This window comes from Nicotiana attenuata, chromosome 11 (assembly GCF_001879085.1).
Source record: "Nicotiana attenuata strain UT chromosome 11, NIATTr2, whole genome shotgun sequence".
NCBI classification, from domain to species: Eukaryota; Viridiplantae; Streptophyta; class Magnoliopsida; order Solanales; family Solanaceae; genus Nicotiana; species Nicotiana attenuata.
In genome coordinates this window covers 60197210-60221539 of record NC_031999.1, presented here as the reverse complement: position 1 = coordinate 60221539, position 24330 = coordinate 60197210, and the positions used below count along the sequence as shown (strand labels likewise).

Here is a 24330-nt window from a genome sequence, read left to right as displayed (position 1 = left end):
ATTGATTCCAAGTTGATGCCCTTGTTCCGTCCATTCCAGATATGTTATTTAGTTTGGGAAAAGGCTCGTAATCTATACACTAATGACATATCTCGTTTCTATGATGTAATATCGCGAATGACAAGCTTGAAGAAACAGGAATTAGATATGTCTACTTACTTGGGACAAGTTCAGGCAGTCATGGAAGAATTTGAGACGTTGATGCCAGTTCTGCTAGTATTGAAAAACACAAGAGCAAAGACAGAAGATGTTTCTAGTTCTTACACTCGCTGGACTCCCTAATGATCTTGATTCAGTACGTGACCAGATTTTGGCTAGTCCAACCGTCCCCACAGTTGATGAATTATTCTCTCGATTACTTCGCCTTGCTGCAGCACCTAGTCACCCAGTGAGCTCATCACAGACACTTGACTCATCTGTCCTCGCATCCCAATCAGTAGACAATCGGGCATCTCATACTATGGAGAATAGACGAGGAGGAGGTCGTTTTGGAAGATCTAGACCCAAGTGTTCTTATTGTCATAAACTTGGACACACTCGTGATGTATGCTATTCTTTACATGGCCGCCCACCCAAAAATGCTTATGTTGCTCAGACTGAGACTACAGGTAACCAGGGATTTTCCTTATCTGAAGGGGAGTATAATGAGTTCCTTCAGTATCGAGCAAGTAGGCAGACATCTCCACAAGTAGCTTCTGTTGCTCAGACTAATACTTCTGTTGCTGGTAATTCTTTTGCTTGTGTTTCCCAGTCTAGTCCTCCTGGACAATGGGTTGTGGACTCAGCCGCTTCTGATCATATCTCTGGTAATAAATCACTTTTGTCAAATATTGCGTATTCACAGTCTCTTCCCACTGTTACTTTAGCCAATGGGTCTCAAACCAAAGCAAAAGGAGTTGGACAAGCGAATCCCCTACCATCTGTCACTCTAGATTCCGTTCTCTATGTCCCTGGCTGTCCTTTTAATCTTGCATCTGTTAGTCGTTTGACTCGTGCCCTCCATTGTGGTATATATTTTATTGATGATTCTTTTATTATGCAGGACCGCAGTACAGGGCAGACGATTGGAACAGGACTTGAATCAGAAGGGCTTTACTACCTTAACTCCCTAAAATCCTCCAAGGCATGTCTAGTTACAGATCCTCCGGACCTAATTCACAGACGTTTAGGACATCCAAGCTTATCCAAGCTTCAGAAGATGGTGCCTGGTTTGTCTAGTTTATCCACATTAGAGTGTGAGTCATGTTAGCTCGGGAAACATACCCGAGCCTCCTATCCTCGTAGTATTGAGAGTCACGCAGAGTCTATTTTTTCTTTAGTTCACTCTGATATATGGGGTCCTAGTAGAGTCAGTTCAACCTTGGGATTTCGTTATTTTGTTAGTTTTATTGATGATCATTCAGATGTACTTGGATTTTCTTAATGAAAGTATCGTTCTGNNNNTGTGAATACGCAATATTTGACAAAAGTGATTTATTACCAGAGATATGATCAGAAGCGGCTGAGTCCACAACCCATTGTCCAGGAGGACTAGACTGGGAAACACAAGCAAAAGAATTACCAGCAACAGAAGTATTAGTCTGAGCAACAGAAGCTACTTGTGGAGATGTCTGCTTACTTGCTCGATACTGAAGGAACTCATTATACTCCCCTTCAGATAAAGAAAATCCCTGGTTACCTGTAGTCTCAGTCTGAGCAACATAAGCATTTTTGGTTGGGCGGCCATGTAAAGAATAGCATACATCACGAGTGTGTCCAAGTTTATGACAATAGGAGCACTTGGGTCTAGATCTTCCAAAACGACCTCCTCCTCGTCTATTTTCCATAGTATGAGATGCCCGATTGTCCACTGATTGGGATACGAGGACAGATGAGTCAAGTGTCTGTGATGAGCTCACTGGGTGACTAGGTGCTGCAGCAAGGCGAAGTAATCGAGAGAATAATTCATCAACTGAGGGGACGGTTGGACTAGCCAAAATCTGGTCACGTACTGAATCAAGGTCATTAGGGAGTCCAGCGAGTGTAAGAACTAGAAACATCTTCTGTCGTTGCTCTTGTTGTTTTTCAATACTAGCAGAAACTGGCATCAAAGTTTCACCGAACATTTTTAACAAGATAGAGGACACCTGCTTTTTGCTGAGGTCGTTTTCCTTTACCGCGGTGACATAATGGGTCACATGATCCTCGGGATCAATCGTCCCGTCATAGATTCTGAGGTACGGTGTTTCTTGCTCTTCCAAGACACCAAGTTACCTCCTACTAAAATACAATATCAATACGTAGAACGTCTATCAGAAGGTGATCTTGCCCAATCAACATCTGAGTATCCAACGATTTGCTCATGGCCTCGATCCTCAAACAATAGTCCTTTGCCTGGAGCTGATTTTATATACCGAAGAATGCAGACAACTGCATCCCAATGACTATCACAGGGAGAATATATAAACTGACTTATAACACTAACAGGAAAGGAAGTATCAGGTCTAGTCACTGTGAGGTAATTTAATTTACCAACCAACCGCCTATATCTTGCAGGATCGCTAAGCGGCTCCCCCAGCCCTGGCAGAAGTTTAGAATTCGAATCCATAGGAGTGTTAACAGGTCTACAGCCTGTCATTCCTGTCTCCTCAAGAATGTGTAAGGCAAACTTTCGTTGAGAGATCACAATACCTGAGCTAGACTGAGCGACCTTAATATTCTCATCTGCCCAGATCCTTAGTCTGAAAGTGCTGAAAGAGATGTTGCTTCAACTTAGTAATACCATCCTGATCATTGCCGGTAATAACAATATCATCAACATAAACCACAAGATAAATATAGAGATTTGAAGCAGAATGCCGATAAAACACAGAGTGATCAGCTTCACTACGAGTCATGCCAAATTCCTGAATAACTGTGCTGAACTTACCAAACCAGGCTCGATGAGACTGCTTTAGACCATAAAGTGACGAGCACAAGCGACATACAAGGCCACTAGACTCCCACTGAGCAACAAACCCAGGTGGTTGATCCATATAAAGAATAGCACACTTCACGAGTGTGTCCAAGTTTGACAATAAGAACACTTGGGTCTAGATCTTTCAAAACGACCTCCTCCTCGTCTATTCTCCATAGTTTGAAATGCCTGACTTTCCACTGTCTAGGATGCGAGAACAGAGGAGTCAAGTGGTTGTGATGAGATCACTGGGTGGTGTTGCAACAATACGAAGTAATCGAGAGAATAATTCATCAATTATAGGGGCAGTCGGACTAGCCAAAATCTGGTCATGTACTGAATCAATATCATTAGGAAGTCCAGCGAGTGTAAGAACTAGAAACATCTTCTGTCGTTGCCCTGTTGCTTTTCAATACTAGAAGAAATTGGCATCAACTTCTCAAATTCTTCCATGACTGCCTGTACTTGTCCCAAGTAAGTAGACATATCCAATTCCTGTTTCTTTAAGCTTGTCATTCGCGATATCACATCATCGAAACGAGATATGTCATTAGTGTATAAAGTACGAGCCTTTTCCAGAACTAAATAACATGTCTAGAATGGACAGAACAAGGGCATCAACTTGGAATCAATAGATCGCCACAGGATACTACATAACTGAGCATCGACCTTCTCCCAAAGTGCTTTGGCCTTTTCATCTCCTTCGCTAGCCCTTTTAGTTAAATGATCTTGAACAACTTGACCTTTACACCACAATTTGACAGACGAAGCCCAAGCTAAGTAGTTTGAAGTTTGAACTTCCGATTAAAGGTTCTAAGGTAATCATAATACCGTAACTTCCATATCTCGTATTTTTAGACCCAAAAGCATCAACTCCCAAAGACATTGTTAGATAGAAAAGAGGTCCAGCAAATTAGCACCAAATAAAACAAAGAATCAACTGTAGTTGCCGGAAAAACACTGTACTGGCGGGAAAGTACTGTAGTTGCCGAAAAAAATTTCAAAGTGCTCGGAATTAAAAAATAAAATTATGGGTAGGCACAGAATTTGAGGGCGATCCAACTGTTCTAAAGAAATTTCGTCAAAAGTGGCCGGAAAGTGCTCCACGCGCCGGTGCGTGGAGTAGATCTAGCCGGAAAAGTATTGGCGCGTGGCGGCGCGTGAGATGTCGGTTGCCGGAGCTGTTTTTTGGGTTTGGTCGCCGGGGGTTGGGGGACCTTGTGGTGGTATTGGTTTTTGTACAACACCGATGGAAATTGGTTTGACGGAAAACAACCCTAAAAGGGTCGCCGGAATTGAAGCACAACAATTTTTTCGGCTGGGTTTTCTTTCCCGGATGTTTTCTCACTGCGGCTCTGATACCATGTGAGAAATAATACTGGAAAAATTATATTATTGATGTTAATTGTAATACAATGAACCCTATTTAGAAGTACACATAATATATAACCTACTCCTATTACTAGTTACATATATATTCACATAGCTATTCTAATAAAAACTTTGATCATTTAAGTGAATCCCCTATGCCTTATCTTGCATTTTATATGCTTTATATGTTGAATTCTAACATTCTACTTGATGCCGCTATTATTTGTTTTTGACTTGTTAGTTGAGATAGAATTATCCATGTTGAGTTGATATTTTTTGATTTGATCTATGATGATATTGTATCTCTTTTCATAGTCTTGCTGTAAATAATTATGACCTGTACATGTTTATTTGATTAAGTAAATGTCACATGACTTGAACCTCGTCACTACTTTACCGAGGTTAGTCTTGATACTTATTGAGTACACGTTGTCCCATACTCATACTAGACTTCTGCACATTTTTGTGCAGATCCGGGCATTGGCAGTAGCGGACTTCAGGAGTGAGCCTTTTAGTCGTCAGAGGAGACTCGAGGTAGTGCTACATGATCGCTCGCAGACCCTTGCAGTCCCCTTCCCCTATCTTTCATACTATTATTTATACATTCAGACATACTCATACATTCATACTACTATTTGTTTTTGACTTATTAGTCGGGTTCGTTTCCCAGCTGGTGCAATCCCTTTACTTGATCAAAAAGAAATGTCATAAGAAGAAAAATAATAAAAGCAAAAGGAAAGTGTCAGGTGCATACATCCTTCTCAAGTGCCAAACGACGCTCACGCAATGCATTCTTCCGATTCTCCATACTTTCTTGCAGAAGGGCATTCCCCTTGGCCTACAAAGAAGAGATGTGTCACCCCAAGACCAATTTTCAATACTTAAAATAAACAAATTATAGAAAAATAACAAAAGGAAAAGTAATGCATTCCATAAGAATGAGAATCTCATAAGAGGTACCTGCTCTGCAATTTTGGATTGCAAGTCAGTTTTAGTGACCTCAAGCCTTTGGATTTCAGTCCTAAAGCAAGTCCAAATGCAAAGATACCAACATGAGAAAGTTAATCATAAGTATATAAATGTAAGAAATTTAAGGCAGGGTAGGGGATTTTTCTGTTCATTGCTGATTACACTTGTTACATGAATGCTGTTTACACTATGTGTTTGATCATATTGGGTGTTCTTATTTTTCTCTCTACTTAGTCCAAAATTTCTCTTATAAGTTGGTTCCTCATTGTTCAATAACTTACTTTTACTTACTACCTCTGTCCCAATTTATGTGACACTCTCTGTCCCAAAAAGAATGACACCTTTGACTCCTAGTCAAACACCATCACTCAAAATGGATGGAGTGAGTACTAATTTTCTTTTATGGTATACCTTGGTTTTCCCCTATCTTCAACGTAAAATCAACTTCTGATAATTTTATCACTTACACGTCATCGAGAGGGACATTGATAGATTCCATCGAGAGGTTCTTCTTGGCCTAGACTCAGAAAAGAAAAAACAATAATAGAAGTATCAAAAATTTACACCCAAGTACTATGGTCAAAACAGATGTAATAACGCTGAATACCACATTCAATTTAATCTCACAATGCTAAGCTTAAGGAATAAATATATGTGAAAGTCCATATGGTAAAGTGAGAACATGGTGGCATACGAGAAAAATAGACTGCACAGTTTTTTTGAAAAGGTAATTGTCAGCGAAAAGCATTCAATTATACTTACAGGAGAGCGCCCCCACAGAGCAGGGCGCCGAATGCTTTGGGCAGGACTACTTTGCATATCTATTGACTTTTGGGAAGTAGATGTTTTTTCCAGTTCAGCTCCCAATTGTTCACCACATTCATTTCCCTGCGTCCTTGAATTTTCATTACTTTGAACTGGAACACTCTCGCTTCCTTCCACTGGATCATGCTGAATAGAAGTACGAGGTGGACTTGTAGGCAAGCACCTACTGGCTTCGTTGTCTGCTTCGGGAGACTTGGAACCAGATTTAGAAACTTGAGAGCTCTGCAACATTAATCTATATCCTTAGGGAGAAGTGACAGAAGTTGACGTGGGGAGGAGCAAATATGTACTAAAAATAGTTCAAGAGGACTGCATGAAAGCAGAGAGAACACTAACATTATCAGCAAGCTTTTTTAGAGATTTTCCATTTCCTCAAAATAGTCTTCGACTATATTCAAGTAATCAATATCATTTTGCACATCGAAATCATGCAATAAAAATTGGTTAAACATCTGGGTCATGGTGGGATCAATTTTTGTTGATCTTCATATCCACTAAATACTACTCCCTCTGACCCATTTTACAAGAAGGTATTTGATTGGAAATGGAGTTTAAGAAATTAAAGAAGATTTTTAAATGAGTGGTGGTGAGAGTTCCACAATCGACATGTCTTTTCATTTTCTCTACTTATAAAAAAAATAACCTTTTATACTAAACGGTTCCCAACAAGTCATGTCCTTAAGGGTAAAATGGGGATGCTACGACTAAATAGTTTCCAAAAAGAGAAATGTGTCATTCTTTTTGGGACAGACTAAAAAGGAAAGCGTGCACATGAAATGGGAAAGAGGAAATTACAAATTGACAAGCAAACCACAAGTTTTCAAGGACAGATATACAAGCAGCATGCAGCCCCTGAAGGGCCTGAAGGGATGGGGTTGATTTAAAAGGTCCTCAGCATCACACAAGATCAGCGGAAAAGCATGAGATAAGAATAATAAGGCAGACAATAGGATAATGAAGGCAATAGGAAAGAACCTTGTTACTATCTTCACATTCACCAACCTCACTGGTTTTTGGGCTAGACTCACGATCAAAATCATCATCAGTATCAACATCAGATCCCTCCTGTGAATCATCCTCATAGCTTTCATCATCATCAGTAAGTTCTTCACTCTCGCTTCCACTACCGTCTGAGTCAGAGTATAGTTCAGGCGATACAGAGCCTTCCTGCAAAGAGTTTCAACTGCTACTTGAACAGAAGGGGACTGGAAATCAACATAGAAAACTTCATTGTCTGCAGAAATTTCCTTATCCAGGTTATTCAAGCATTTTCCTATAATACTCTTTCTGCAATTTTTTTGTAAACTGATCCTAAGGAATAACCACATTAGGCATGGAAGTATTGCTTATGCTATATTTCTGTTAGTTAATGATTTATATTGCTGTGTTTCTATTAAGGATGGTAAACTGATTTTCATGCTCTGCAAACCACACGAAGATGGGTAAAGTAGCAGAGGCAGGACTTTTCATATGGTTAACCTACGGTTGACTAGAACCATATAAAATAGGATTGCAGGAATTGCATCCAAGGGATACCGGAAATCAGCTAAAGTGGTAAAGGAGGGCTTTGTGGAGAAGTTTAATATTTTCAACATGTGGATTAGCAAATTAAGCTTCACAATCTGAAAAGATTATAGTTCACTTCTAAAGCAATTCTTTCATCTTCTACTTTTTCGCAAGGTATGATGATCAAGTCATGGAGGTTGACAAAAGGCCTCATGTATCCGTAACTCAGGAGTCAATGAAAATGCCCATCAACATTTAATATACAAATAACCAATGGCAGAATAAAAAGTGATATATCATCAAACTGAGGTTCCAAATAAACGGAAATTCTCAATACAAAAGCGATGTCGGTGAGAATGAAAATACAAATGTTAAATAGCTAGTAATGTATAGTGTCCCACGTCGGGAAGTAGATACCTATTATTATGCAAACACTGTATATAAATAGGGCAATGTACTACACTTTAGACATAATTAATAAAAAAATTCCGCGTTATACTTCTCACATGGTATCAGAGCATCGGTGAGAAACTCCGAAAAGGTCGGACAGTCGTTGTGCATCAACTTCAAGCGACTTTTTCAAGATCAGATTGCGTCACCTCTCTGTTGGTGAGTGTTGTGCTAAAACCAACACTACTAACATACTCGAAAAGCTCCGGCGATCAAACCCCAAGAAACCAGTACGGCATAAACCTTCCCACGCGCCGTCACGCGCGGCAAGAATTCTGACGCCGGCGAAGCGTCTGTCACACGCGCCGGCGCGTGGACCCTATTCCGGCCAGGTTTTGACGAAAGTTCTCTTGGACAGTGTGTTCGCCTATCAATTTCGAGCCTACCCATCATATTTTCTTTTTATTCTAATTACTTTCAATTTTTTACGGCAGAAATAGTGATATTCTAGCAAAAACACTTTCCTTCCCTGTTTCGGCGAGATACAGTTGATTATTTTTATTATTTGTTTCTAGGCCTCTCTCCAATCCAACGATGTCTTTGGGACTTGATGTATTTGGTTCTAAATATAAAGGGTTCTAGAAATTCAAGTTTGATGATTACTTCGGAACCCTTAATGGGAAGTTCAAACTACTTAGCCTGGGCTTCTTCTAGCCAAGAAGACTAGTGATGGGTGTTAAATAGTTGGTAATAGGGAAGTAGATACCTATTATTATGTAATCATTGTATATAAATAGGGCATAGTACAATACTTTAGACATAATTAATAAAACTTTTTCATGCTTTACTTCTCACATGGTATCAGAGCATTGGTGAGAAACATTCGTGAAAGAAACTCCGCCACACAGTCGTCACGCGTCAATTTTCGATGACTTCTAGGGTTGTTATTGCGTCACCTACATTTCCCTCAGTGTTGCACTAAAACCAACACCATCACAGGGTCCTACACTCTCCGACGACCAAACCCCAGCAAACCCCGCCGGAAAATAACCCCGCACGCGCCGACCAGAAGGAGAAAAATTCCGGCGAGATCTCCTCACACGCCGCGTGAGCTGCCCTCCGGTCATTTTGTGACAAAACTTCTTTTGGAAAGCTTACTCGCGAGCTATTCCGAGTCTATTCATCCAAGTTACACCAAATTCTGATGACTTTTTTATTCTCCGGCGAGATTTCCGGAGACCGTTCAGTTTCTGGTGAGAAACAATGTTTTTTCTTCACTTTCTTGTGAGTTTTTTATTGTTCTTGATTGTCTATGCTACTTGGTCCAACAATTTCTTTGGGACTTGATGTTTTTGGTTTTATAAGCACGAGTTCTGGAAATTCATGTTTGATGATTGCTTCAGAACACATAATGGGAAGTTTAAACTCTTTAGTCTGGGTTTCTTCTGATGAGTTATGGTGCAAGGGTCAAGGTGTTCAAGATTACCTATCCAAGAAGACTAGTGATGAGATGAAAAGGCCAAAGCACTCTGGGAGAAAGTTGATGCTCAGTTATGTAGTTTGTTGTGGCGATTGATTGATTCCAAGATAATGCCTTTGTTTCATCAATTCCAGACATGTTATTCAGTTTGGGAGAAGGCTCGTGCTTTATACACTAATGACATATCTCGCTTTTACGATGTGATATCTCGGATGACAAACTTAAAGAAATAAGAATTGGATATGTCAACCTACTTGGGACAGGTGAGGCAGTTATGGAGAAAGTTGAGAAGTTGATGCCAGTCACTGCTAGTGTTGAAAAACAACAAGAGCAACGAGAGATAATGTTTCTAGTTCATACACTTGCTGGACTGCCTAATGATCTTGACTCGATGAGAGACCAAATTTTGGCTAGTCCTTCGGTCCTTGTAGTTGATGAACTATTCTCTCGATTACTTCGTCTTGCTATGCCACCTAGTCACACAGTGGTCTCACTACCAACTATTGACTCATCTATTCTCACATCTCAGACAATGGAAAATCGGACATCTCAGGCTATGGAGAATCAACGAGAAGGAGGTCACTTTGGGAGAACTCGACCCAAGTGTTCTTATTGTAATAAACTTGGACACATTCGTGAAGTATGTTATTCTGTACATGCTCGACCACCCAGAAACGCTCATGTTGCTCAAACCGAGACTATAGGTAACCAGGAATTTTCTTTATCTGAAGGGGAATATAATGAGTTCCTTCAGTATCAAGCAAGTAAGCAAACATCTCCACTAGTAGCCTCGGATGCTCAAATTGATGCTCCTGTTGCGGGTAATTCTTTTGCTTGTCTTTCTCAGCCTAGTATTCTTAAACCGTAGGTCATGGACTCAGGAGCTTCTGGTCATATCTCTAGTAATAAATCACTTTTGTCGAGTATTGTGTATTCACAGTCTCTTCCTACGGTTACTTTAGCCAATGGGTTCCAAACTAAGGCAAAAGAAGTTGGACAAGCTAATCCCTCATCTTCTGCCACTCTAGATTTCGTTCTTTATGTTCCTGGCTATCCTTTTACTCTTGCATCTGTTAGTCATTTGACTTGTGCCCTCCATTGAGGTATATATGTTATTGATGATTCCTTTAATTATGCAGGACTTAGTACGGGGCGGACAATCGGCACAGGGCGTGAATAACAAGGCCTTTATTACCTTAACTCACTCAATCCCTCGACAACATGTCCAGTTACAGATCCTCCGGACCTAATCACAAACATTTAGGACATCCAAGTTTATCCAAGCTTCAGAAGATGGTGCCTAGTTTGTCTACATTAAATTGTGGGTCGTGTCAACTTGGGAAACATACCCTAGCCATCTTTCGGCGTAGTGTTGAGAGTCGTTTGATTCAATTTTTTCTTTAGTTCATTCTGATACATGGGGGCTTAGTAGAGTTAGTTCATTGATGATTATGCAAGATGTACTTGTATTTTCCTAATGAAAGATCGTTCCATTGTTTTCTATCTTCAAGATTTTTTGTGCTGAAATTAAAAATCAATTAGGTGTTCCTATTCACACTTTTCGTGGTGATAATACTTTAGAATACTTGTCCTCTCAGTTTCAGTAGTTTATGACCTCTCAAACAATTATCCATCAAATATCTTGTTTGTATACCCCTCAGCAAAATCGGGTAGCAATGAAAGAATAGGCATCTCATTGAAACCACTTGCACACTTATAGTTCAATCCCATGTTGTGCTGCGTTTTGGGGCGATGCAGTTCTTATAGCTTACTTGATTAATCGGATGCCTTTATCTGTTATCCAAAATCAGATTTCACATTCAGTATTATTCCCTAAATCACCCTTTTACTCTCTTTCTTCTCGTGTTTTTGGGAGTACATGTTTTGTTCACAACTTAACTCCCGGAAAAGATAAGTTAGCTCCTCGTGCTCTTAAGTGTTTGCTCCTTCGTTATTCTTGGGTTCAAAAGGGTATCGCTGCTACTCACTTGACCTTCATAGTTATCTTATGTCAGCCGATGTCACATTTTTTAAATCTCAGCCTTACTTTACTTCTTCTGATCATCTTAATATATCTGAGGTCTTACATGTACCTATTTGTGAGGAATCCACATCCACAGCACCACCACAACCACGGCTACCTATACAGACTTTTGAGGAGTCTATAGTTGCTCCTCCTACATCCCCAGCCACAAGACCACCACTCTTGACTTATCATCGTCGTCTACGTCCAGCATCAAGCCCAGATGATTCACGTCCTGCATCAGACTCTGCACCTACTACGGATTCGTCTCCTCCTAGTCCACCAATTGCACTTCGAAAAGGTGTACGATCCACACTTAATCCTAATCCCTATTATGTCGGTTAAAGTTATCATCATTGGTCATCACTTCATTATGCTATCATCTTTGTCCACTGTTTCCATCCCTAAGTCTACAGGTGAGGCACTATCTCATCCAAGATAGCGACATGCTATGGTTGAAGAGATGTCTGCTTTACATGCGAGTGGTACTTGGGAGCTTATTCCTCTTCCTTCGGGTATGTCTACTACTGGTTGTCGTTGGGTTTATGTAGTCAAAGCCGCCCCGAATGGTCAGGTTGGTCGACAAAAGGCTCGTCTTATTGCAAAAGGATACACACAGGTATTGAGGCTTCATTATAGTGACACTTTCTCTCCCGTGGCTAAAGTAGCATTTGTTCGTCTCTTTTGGTCCATGGCTGTTGTTCGTCATCGGTGTCTTTATCAGTTAGACATTAAGAATGATTTTCTCCACGGTGATCTTAAGTAATAAGTTTATATGGAGCAACCACCTGGTTTTGTTGCTCGGGGGAATCTAGTGGTCTTGTATACCGATTGCGCAGGTCACTCTATGGTTTGAAATAGTCTCCCGAGCTTGGTTTGGTAAGTTTAGCACAGTTATTCAGGAGTTCGGCATGACTCATAGTGAAGCTGATCACTTTGTGTTTTATCGACATTCTGCTCATAATCTGTGCATTTATCTTGTGGTTTGTGTTGATGATACTGTTATTTCTAGCAATGATCAGGATGGTATTACTAATCTGAAGCAGCATATCTTTCAGCACTTCCAGACTAAGGATCTGGGCAAATTGAAGTATTTCTAAGTATTGAGGTCACTGAATCTAACTCAGGTATTGTTATTTCACAACGGAAGTATGCCTTAAACATTTTTGAAGAGACATGAATGATGGGTTGCAGACCTGATGACACTCCTATGGATCCGAATCTTCTGCCAGGACAGAGGGAGCCTCATAGAGATCTTGCGAGATATAGGAGGTTGGTTGGCAAATTGAATTACCTCACAGTGACTAGACCTGAGATTTTTTTTCCTATGAGTGTTGTAAGTCAGTTTATGGATTCTCCTTGTGATAGTCATTGGGATGCAGTTGTTCGCATTCTTCGGTATATAAAGTCAGCTCCATAGAAAGTATTACTATTCGAGGATCGAGGCCATGAGCAGATTGTTGGGTAAACAGATGTTGATTAGGCAAGGTCACCTTCTGATAGACGTTCTATGTCCGGATTTATTGTTCTAGTAGGAGGTAATTCGGAAAGCAAGAAACAAAATGTAGTTGCTCGATCTAGCGCAGAATCAGAATATCGGGCAATGGCTATGGCAACGTGTGAGCTAGTTTGGATCAAGCAGTTGCTCAAGGAGTTGAAGTTCGGAAAAATCAGCCAGATGGAACTGGTGTGTGATAATCAAGCTGCTCTTCATATTGCGTCAAATCTGGTGTTCCATGAGAGGACTAAGCACATTGAGATGGACTGTCACTTTGTCAGAGAAAAGATACTCTCAAGAGATACTATTACAAAATTTGTGAAGTCGAATGATCAGCTTGGAGATATGTCCAGCAAGTCTCTTACTGGTTCTCGTATTAGTTGTTGTTGTAACAAGCTCGGTACATATGATTTATATGCACCGGCTTGAGGGGGAGTGTTAAATAGCTAGTATTGTATAGTGTCCCACATCGGGAAGTAAATACCTATTATTATGTAATCATTGTATATAAATAGGGCATTATACAACACTTTAGACATAATTAATAAAACTTTTCCGTGTTATACTTCTCACGACAAAAATGAAGATGAGAAAATAAACTTTACCGCAAACAACTTTTCATACTCCTCTAGCAATGTGATAACAATAGCTTGAGCATGGTTGGCTGCAGCAGCTGCCTGTATAAGTTGAACAGAGCCATCACTGCCCATTGCAAAATCACTTTCTATCTCACATTCTCCAGCTAGAAGTGGGCGAAGAAGTAAAGGTGCCATGCAAGCTGCCACTGCTGGTGTGCTCATTCTATTCTTAGTTTTGTGAGAAACCACAGTTTGCATCATCATAAGAATCCTGATGCACACATGGAAAAACATCATGTAAGACTTACAAAGTATACAATAATCCAGGAGAAGCTAAAAGTCCAAAACTATTCTTTTCTTTTTATAAGTTAAAATATCGAAAACTTCAGTTCACCAGTTACCAAGCTTGATAATAGAGGAACAATACTAGCTTGAATTTTGCTAACATGTCAAACTTAACCTGCATTTCGCCTATAATGACAAAATTGTTCATGTCCACAGTCACTTACGATACAGATTGAACTAAAATAGGACTGTTGAATGAGAGAGAAAAACTGCTTTCTTGACAAATAAACTCAGTTCAAGTATAGTAGTTGTTAGACTACTCTAATAAGTATGTTACACTATTTTCAAACTATTTGCTTCAAAACAATCTCCTAATTAAAATACAATGTTCCTGTCTTTTCAATTTGACTGACCCCATGGTCATAGATCGAGGGTTAGATTGTGATGCATGCCAATTGTGAACAAAACCGAGTAATTTAGGTTCTGAGCTTGACAAGTAAAATGTTTGATTTTCAGATCTAGCGACAATGAATTGGGATATTCCAACAGGTCACCAATCCTTAAGTTCTACAACAAAAGAAAGTGGCAGTTTTCGGCCACTGTTTGGTGTTGTGCCGCATCAGCTAATCCTTTATTAGGGGTCTTGGGAAGAACAAAGTATATCAAGGGAGTCAAAGAAAAACAGTAGCGACGAGGTGAAGAGGAAGCTATAAATGGGATGATGATTTTAAGTGGAGCAAATACCCTTTCTAATGACTTGCTGAAAAATTTTGATTGTTGATAAGGCAAAGAGAACTTCTAGCACTTTTTATTTTTCTTGTTTTGTATACTGATGGCCTGATATTAATTTAAATGGAGAAACATGGTCATTGAGGATTCATTATAACCAACCTCAACTAGTTTGGGATTGAGAGTATTTGTTATTGTTGTTGTTGCTCAAGAGGCAAAGAGGCTGACTAAGCAGATAGCGTTGACGTAATAGCTAATGTGGATGATGATATGTGGACTAACCAGAAACTGAGAAGTGTACCTGGTGCTAACGTATAGGATATATGGCATGTCAGCTGAGGTAGGTAACAACAGAACTAACAATAGCAAGCCACATGTGGCTAGCATGTGGTAAGTGGATAATGTGTGTTCGCTAAACCTGTCTGCATGCGTGGCTCTAACAAGGACGGAAGGTCTGACTGGAGATGACCTGGACATTTGGCATGTGATCAACATGGATCGACGCGTCGGTAATATACCTGTCCTATGGTGGTAAGTGACGACATGTAAGGCGAGGAGTCACTATTTTGATCCCTGGGTTCGTCCCATTGAGATTAAGTTCCTAGCGCAGTCGTTTGATCGATTCAATGATGAGACTTGCACGAACTTCAAGGCAATAACAGAATTTTTATGGGTAATTTCATTGGTGGTACCTAAACTAAATGATTTGTTGCACAAGAGTATCTAAACTAAAATTCGTGACTATAACAATGTATAATTAGAAGTACTACTTACTGGAATTGGCATTTCCAGCTAACATGATACTAATTACCATCACAAGTTATTTAAAAAGTCCCAGGTTCTTAATATTATCTATTTTTCAAAACCCAACTCAATTATTTTACCCATTTGAGAGAGAATCTGACCCATTGTATTACCGGACAGTTATCACTTTTTCAACTCTCACCATTTTCCCCGTTCCAGTTCGTTCCTTTATCCCAAATAGTCTTTCATATTCCTTCAACTCCTTGTTGATGCTGTTCACTTGCCAGCTGCAGAATGCAAATGTACAGTACTACTTGGAATTGTCAGGTTTATTCCCAGACTATTCAGAGATAAGGACCATGTCTGTGCAGCCAAATGTGAAGCTTCCACTTTATGTCATGAACTCACCTTAACACTGAGTTATTGAATATATAATGTGTTATTACAACAACAACAACAACAACAACCCAGTAAAATCCCACAAGTGGGGTATGGGAAGGGTAGTGTGTACGCAGACCTTACCCCTACCCCGGAGGAATAGAGAGGTTGTTTCCGATAGACCCTCGGCTCAAGAAGACGAAAAGAGACAATGGATCAGTAATATCAACAAAAGCATATAATGTGTTATTATAGATGGAATGACAAGATGCGGCAAGTAAGGCTCAAACTGTTCGGGCACGTACAGAGGAGAAGCCCAGATGCCCCGCCAAGGAGGTGTGAGCCGCTGGCTTTGGAAGGCACGAGAAGAGGTAGAGGGCGGCCTAAGAAGTATTGGGGAAAGGTGATCAGGCAGGACATGGCGTGGCTTTAGATTTTTGAGAACATTGCCCTTGATAGGAAGTTGTGGAGGTCGAGTATTAGGGTTGTAGGTTAGGAGGTAGTTGAGCTTATTTCTACTTCGTACCAATGTGAGGCTAGTTTGATAGGATTTTTGTCTTAGACTACTAGTGGTTAATGTTGTGTTCTCACTCTTCTTCCGTTTTTCATAGTGCCTGGTCTATTTACTGGTTACAGCTTTTGCTTTTCGTCTATTTTCTGATTTTTATGATGCTGTTATTATTACTATGTTTCTGTTGATGGTACTGATATATTGTCTCTTCTCGTCTTTTTGAGCCGAGGATCTTTCGAAAACAACTTCTCTACTCCCCGGGGTAGGGGTAAGATCTGCGTACACACTACCCTCCCCAGACCCCACTAGTGGAATTTTACTGGGTCGTTATTGTTGCTGTATAGTCGGAATGAATCTAATACCTGCAAGTCATCTCTAGTGCTTAAGTTTATAAAATATGACCCTTGGTTCATTCAACTAAGAATCTTTTCTGATTGTTTTCAACCTACATAATGCCTCAAAAATAAATCTCTTCTACATAAGTTCATAATTATGAACATCTAGATGCACGATGGAAAGAGCTGGTGGGATTCGCCGAAAAGCCTAGCCCTAGTTAAGGAGAAAGGACCTGTGAGAAATAAGACAAGGAAGAAGGAATTTAGAGAAACTCAGCTTGATTATTCTCTCAAGCGAGTGGGCTTTAAAAAACTAAGTGTACATGTCCTAAGAAATGAAAGAGAATCAAACCCATAACTAGAGGATCCTAGAATATCTACAAGATTCTAACACTCCCTCTCAAGCTGGTACATATAAATCATATGTACCAAGCTAGTTGCAAATGCAGTTGATACGAAAACCTGTGAGGGGCTTAATAAAAATATCTGCAAGCTGATCATTTGGCTTCACGAATTTCGTAACAATGTCTCCTGATAATATCTTTTCTCTAATGAAGTGATAGTTGATCTCAATGTGCTTAGTTTTCTCATGAAACACCGAATTTGGTGCAATATAAGAGCAGCTTGGTTATCGCACACAAGTTCCATCTGACTGATTTCGTCAAACTTCAATTCTCTAAGTAACAACCACAACAACAACAAAACTAGTGAGTTCCCAGTTCCCACAAGTAGGGTTTGGGAGGGTAAGATGTATGTAGCCTTACCACTACCCTGGAAGGGAGAAAGGCTGATTCCGATAGACCCTCGGCTAAAGACATGATGAAAAGGAGTAATTGAAAACAAGTAGAAACAACAACAAGATAAAAATAAGACCGAAGCCAAGAAAACAGATAGACTCTAAGTAGTAATAGCAATCTATGAATAAAAAGATAGGCAAAATACATAAGTTACCCCTTGAACTAAGGATCAAATCCCTGTTACACATTTTTTACGGACAAAAATCACGTTACACATTCAACCTTTCCAAAGTATGTTTAATACACACCTATTCTGTGTTTGACCACTTTTTTTCAACAAGTGTATACCACACACCAATAATGATATGAAACGTGTTATTAACATAGAAAAAGAAAAACCTTCCTTTTTCAAAAGAAAAAGAAAAAGAAACCAACTCGCTGGAACCCTTATCGGCACCATCTCCATCTTCTTCCTCAGGCACCTCACTCAACAAAACTCATAATTTCTTCTTAATTACATCTTATAATAATTACCGGCCCCCACTACCGTACTTCACCTTCCCTATATTTCTATCAGAATCAACCGATTCAAGACCTCCATTTTTTCAAAACATAGGACACAAACGAGCAGCCACAAACCCCTCTTCTCCCCTTTTTTCTTAATTTTCTCACATACATCTCTATTTCCCCAAAAACTACCATTGCAAGGTTGTTCTCTCATTTTCACCCACAAAATTCATCACTACTTAGAAAAATTCCAACGAAAAACAGAAAAAAGGAAGGAAATAATTGCTGGAATTGTTTCTATCAAATGGGTGATGTGAAAATGGAGAAGAGACTACTGCGATGTCAAATGGGTAAAGAGAGGTGGACAAAACTGATTCAATGGGGAAGTTGCAATGTTCAGGTGAAGAAAGATAGGAAAAATATGTGTATGAGCTTTTTGATGATTGTGAATTGTGAATGGTGAGTGTGTGAACATGACAGTGAATTAAAACTGAGTGGATAATTTGTGTGAAGGTAGATTGTGGAGTGCAAAAATGTCACTGGCGAAGATGGACGGATCAGGGAATAGGAAGATAAAAATGACTCAAAAATGAAAAAAATTAAAAGTTTGACACATGGCGTCCATATAAAGCTTCAGACACAAAATCTTTAGCACTCACTCGCCTCTTTTGTGTAACTAACACGCGCATGCCACGTAGCAAAAGAGATGTGTATTCGATACACTTTGAAAAGGTTGAGTGTATAAGGTATTTTTTGTTCGCAAAAAGTGTGCAACAGGGATTTGGTCCTTAATTCGGGGGTAACTTATGCATTTTGCCAAAAAGATATTATATTAACACTAATCTAGCAAACTGAGAAAACAAATGGAAACACTAGATTACTTACTAACCTTCTAGCTTAATCTTCGACCTCCACACCCTCCTATCAAGGGTCATATCCTCAGTAAGCTCCAGCTGCGCCATCTCTCCAAGACTTCTAAGGCCTACCTCTACCCCTCTTGATACCAGATACCACTAAGGCTAACCTCTCACACCTTCTAACTGGGGCTTCTACGCTTCTCCTCTTAACATGCTCGAACCATCTCAACATTGCCTCCCGCATATTATCCTCCACAGTGGCCACTTCTACCTTATCCCGAATAGCTTCATTCCTAATCTTATCTAACCTGGTATGCCCACACATCCACCTTAACATCCTCATTTCAGCTATTTTCATCTTTTAGATATGAGAGTTCTTAACACTCTGCCATATACAACATAGTCGGTCTAGTTACTACCTTGTAGAACTTACCTTTAAGTTTCAACAGCATATTCTTATCACACAAGACACCGGAAGCGGGCCTCTACTTCATCCATCCTGCTTTGATACGATGCGTGACATCCTCATCAATCTCACCATCACCTTGTATTATAGACCCAAGGTACTTGAAACTTTCTCTCCTGGGGATGACTTGTGTATCAAGCCTCACATCCATGTTCGCTTCCAGAGTAACTTCGCTGAACTTGCATTCCAAGTACTCTGTATTGGTCTTGCTCAGCTTGAAGCCTTTAGAATTAAGAGTCCGTCTCCAAACCTCCAGCATGTTGTTAATACCTCATCGCGTCTCGTCAATCCGAACTATATCATTCGCAAATAACATACACTATGGCACCTCCCCTTAAATGTGACGCGCCAATGCATCCATAACCAAGGAAAACAAAAACGGGCCTAGTCGCACATTTCGTAGTGACAATGCCCCAGAGTATTTGACTTCTCCATTTTAGCAGTTCATGAACTCTCATGGGATCATTCATCAAACATCTTGTCCATACACATCTCAACAAAATGGGGTAGCAGAAAGGAAGAATAGGCATCTTATTGACACTGCTCGTACCTTACTCATACAATCTCATATTCAGCTGCATTTTTGGGGGAATGCAGTTCTCACATCTTGTTATATTATTAATCGTATGTCATCCTGAGCTATCCAGAATCAAGTTTCATTCTCTGTGTTGTTTCCTCACTCACCCTTGCTCTCTCTTCCACCCTGTGTCTTTGGGAGCACATGTTTTGTTCATAACCTGACTCCAACAAAAGATAAGTTAGCTCCTCGAGCTCTTAAGTGTGTATTTCTATGTTACTCGAGAACGCAAAAGGAACATCGATGCTACTCACCCGACCTCCAGCGGTGCCTTATGTCTACTGATGTTACCTTCTTTGAAACTCAGCCATAATTCACAAGCCTAGGTGGTCACTTAGACATTTTCGAGGTGCTACCAGTTCCATCTTTTGGAGATTCAGCCACTACTTCCCCTCCACCTTCCTCCACGGCTCCATCATCTATAACTCCAACTCTAGCTCCAGCACCACCACCTATAGCTCCTCTTACATTCTCAACCACATAAGTCTTACCCATACCAACCGTTGAGGAATCCAGATTTGCTCCTCCTAGATCCCCTGCCATAGGAACACCACTCTTGATTTATCGTCGTCGTCCGCCCCCAGAATCAAGCCCAGCTGATTCACGTCCTACACCTGACCCTGCTCCTACTGCGGACTTGTCTCCTCCTAGTTAGTCGAAGAGAAAAGGTATACGGACGACACTTAATCCTAATCCCCAGTATGTCAGTTTAAGTTATCATCATCTGCCATCACCCCATTATGCTTTTGTATTTTCTTTGACCTTTGTTTCCATCCTTAAGTCTACAGGTGATGCACTGTCTCATCGAGGCTGGCGACATGCTATGGTTGACAAGATGTCTGCTTTACATATGAGTGGTACTTGGGAGCTTGTTTCTTTTCCTTCAGGTAAATCTACTGTTTGTTGCCGTTGGGTGTATGCAGTCAAAGTTGGTCCGGATGGCCAGGTTGATACACTTAAGGCTTGTCTTGTTGCCAAAGGATAACTTAGATACTTGGGATCGATTACAGTGATACTTTCCCTCTCGTGGCTAAAATAGCGTCAGTCCCCCTTTTCCTATCCATAATTGTTGTCCGCCATTAGCCTCTTTATCGGTTGGACATTAAGAATGCTTTTATTCACGGTGGCTTTGAAGATGAAGTTTATATGGAGCAACTTCCTGATTTTCTTGCTCAAGGGAATCTAGTGGCCTTGTATGTCACTTGCACCGGTCATTTTATGGAATAAAGCAATCTCCTCGAGCCTGGTTTGGTAAGTTCAGCACAGTTATCCAGGAGTTTAGCATGACTCATAGTGAAGCTGATTACACTGTGTTTTATCGACATTCTGCTTCAAGTTTCTATATTTATCTGGCCGTTTATGTTGATGATATTGTTATTACCGGCACTGATCAGGATGACATTACTAAGTTGAAGCAACATCTCTTTCAACACTTTCAGACTAAAGTATTTTCTGGGTATTGAGGTCGCTCAGTCTAGCTCAGGTATTGTGATCTCACAACGGAAGTATGCCTTAGACATTCTTGAGGAGACAGGAATGGTAGGTTGTAGACCTATTGACACTCCGATGGATCCGAATTCTAAACTTCTGCTAGGACAAGGGGAGCCGTTCAGCGATCCCATAAGATAAAGGCGGATGGTTGGTAAATTAAATTACCTCACAATGACTAGACCTGACATTTCCTTTCCGTGAGTGTTGTGAGTCATTTTATGGATTATCCCTGTGATGTCATTGGGAGCAGTTGTCCGCATTCTTCAGTATATAAAATCAGCTCCAGGCAAAAGATTATTGTTTGTGGATCGAGGCCTTGAGCAGATCGTCGGATATCAAGATATTGATTGGGCAGGATCACCTTCTGATAGACATTCTACATCTGGATATTGTGTCTTAGTAAGAGGTAATGTCTTGGAAGAGCAAGAAACAGAATATGGTTGCTCGGTGTAGTGCAGAAGCAGAATATCGAGCAATAGTTATGGCAACATATGAGCTAATTTGGATCAAACAGTTGCTCAAGGAGTAGCGAGATCAGTCAGATAGAACTTGTGTGTGATAATCAAGCTACTATTCATATTGCATGAAATCTAGTGTTCCATGAGAGAACTAAACACATTGAGATTGACTGTCACTTTGCCAGAGAAAAGATACTCTCGAGAGATATTGCTACAAAGTTTGTGAAGTCGAATGATCATCTTGCAGACATTTTCACCAAGTCCCTCACTGGTCCTCGTATTAGTTACATATGTAACAAGCTCGGTACATATAATTTATATGCACCGGCTTGAGGGGGAATGTTAGATAGTTACGTGAATGTATATAATGAGTCCTAGTCTTGTATGTAGTAGGAGTAGGTTATGTATTATGTATACTTATAAATAGGGTTCATTGTAATATAGTTAAAACATCAATAATCTATTTTTCTCCCGTGCTTTCTCACAGTCCCGTAAGAGCTGTTCAATCAATTGATTCAAAAGAATCAAAGCAAAAAAAGATTGCAAATCTAACAACATTGAGAAGAGCATAGATATCTAAACATGTATCTAGCAATTCTATAAATATCTACATGCATAGAGCTCGACTGGAAACTCAAAGTTACGTACTTGAAAATGAAATACTCAGAGAAGGAGGAGCAGTTATGGTGATATTACCAAAAATGATAATAGAATGAGGTATATGGGAACCAACAAACCGTGAAGCATCAGATGCAAATATCAGATGAAATCGATAAGATGTAATAAGAACCTCTGCAGCAAGCGACGATTTGGCTCTGGAAACGTCTCACATATGGCTGACCGCATGCTATTGACTCTATTGACACGCTCAGTTCCTGACAATGATCATAAATACATTTAACATGATTCCTCCAGTCCAAAACTCTAGGATAAATTTACCTAGAAAAGATGTCGGAAGTATGCTGACAATTCGTATTCAATACAATGATTATGCCAAAGTTGGCTAGTGGCTTTAACCTAGTTGTATTTGACATAAAAATTTATCCATTCTGTAAAAAAGTTGAATTTACTCCAATCAAAATGGAATTTTCTTAAGCATGGTAGGAATGCATTTCACGATTGCAGCTTTGAAGGGAATATTGGTAGTAAGCATGTATCACATGGATCCTACCTCAAGGAGAAAAAAAGCTATACTCGGAACATTATAGTGACTTGTTATGAGTCTTTTGGGGCTTAGAAAGTTTAGTATATATGTTCGTAATACAACAGAGTGACATGTTATGATATTATTGTTGCACGAAAGACACATCGCATGCCTTTTTCTTTATCAGTCACATCAGATTCCCTTTATAATCTCCAGTAAAACCTGGACCAACTGAAGCGGTGAACATTTAACATGTCCATTTTCCACAAGTATTTCGCCTTTTTATTATTCCATTGATATCATTTGGAGGTTTAGGCATTATAAGCCGTTTACTTCCTTGACGGTTTGCCGATGTTGGCAAGGACAAGTATGTGAAACAATTGAAATGAAAAGGCTTTAAAAGAATGTGGAGACATTAAGTTGTTGGCTACATGAATCCTCAATGACCATGTTTATCCATTAAAATTAATCTCAGGCTCATTAAACATGTGTGAGCTTGCTCAAGCCAGAATAAAAGAGGAGGGTTGCGATAGGCTAAATACCAGCATAAAACTAGCCAATACATGATGAATCCTCAAAATATCTTGAAATAATTTAATCAACAGAGAAAGCATATAAGCCTAGAACTGATATATTCAATGAAGAGAGTATTATTATGCAGAACCTTACAATAAGCTAGACAGTAGTCAAGTAGTGATATACACAAGTTTCAATTTTATGACACTTTTGTCTTTCTGGAACGCCTCAAAATGTTTGACACGATCCTATTACTATGCAACTTTTACCAAATTTCAAGAATTCAATTAAAACAATTTCAAAATTTTATGTGATGTCTTCTGTATCAAACTAACATTACGATTTAATATTTTGTTCCACTATCACTAATACAATGTATAATTCATATTAGCATCTTAAAGCCTAGTCAAACAATGTCATATAAAATGTGATGCAGGGAGTATGAAAAACATTTCTTCTTCTTTCTTCTATATGATCTCGGTTACATCAAGAAGGAAATAAAGGGTCAAAGGAACCCAGCATTGAGATAAAAAAGAAAAACTTACGAAATGCTTCCAGGAGGGCATTGCAGCAAGATGCAGGAACTGGAGATGACGGTAACTCCCGCAGAATGTACTGAAGAATTTTAGCAGAGAAGTTAGCAATTGGAGAAGGAAATGGCTACAAATATCTAACCTAAGAGTTTCCCTATTTACTTAGGTTTAGAAGTATATACCTTGACACAATCAGCAATAACATGTGCATCCTCGTCAGAAGAAAACTCACTATTCCCTGAGTTAAAAAAAATGATTAAGTGAATTTCATTTCAGTTGTATATGCAACATGGGCTAGAATGTTTTGTTAAATTGAGAAAATAATTCCTAAAATTTGATGCATCACATCAATGGTCCAGGGGAACATGTGAGATATTAATCTTTCGTTTTTGATAAGGTAAAAGATTTTATTAAATTGGGACCAAGATGGTACAGAAAAAACATGAGACATTAATATCTTTTTCACTTAAATTCAGAAAATTCAGAC

At 39.6% G+C, this 24330-nt stretch overlaps 2 protein-coding genes across 2 annotated transcripts in view; one reads left to right on the top strand and one right to left on the bottom strand.

Annotated features, from left to right (window-relative positions):
* LOC109234618 (F-box protein CPR30-like) overlaps positions 1–24330 on the top strand; it is a 49311-nt gene that overhangs the window by 2587 nt on the left and 22394 nt on the right. The gene's annotated exons all lie outside the window — the stretch shown is intronic.
* Positions 1–24330, bottom strand: part of LOC109234936 (rho GTPase-activating protein REN1-like) — a 63231-nt gene that overhangs the window by 18152 nt on the left and 20749 nt on the right. Inside the window, exons 6-14 of the mRNA XM_019400976.1 lie at positions 24026–24081; positions 23856–23925; positions 22441–22525; positions 13603–13846; positions 7076–7267; positions 6038–6322; positions 5743–5792; positions 5267–5327; positions 5061–5144 (exon numbers count right to left, since the gene is read on the bottom strand). Coding sequence (XP_019256521.1) covers positions 5061–5144; positions 5267–5327; positions 5743–5792; positions 6038–6322; positions 7076–7267; positions 13603–13846; positions 22441–22525; positions 23856–23925; positions 24026–24081 — 1127 coding nt within the window. The remainder of the gene's footprint in view (positions 1–5060; positions 5145–5266; positions 5328–5742; positions 5793–6037; positions 6323–7075; positions 7268–13602; positions 13847–22440; positions 22526–23855; positions 23926–24025; positions 24082–24330) is intronic.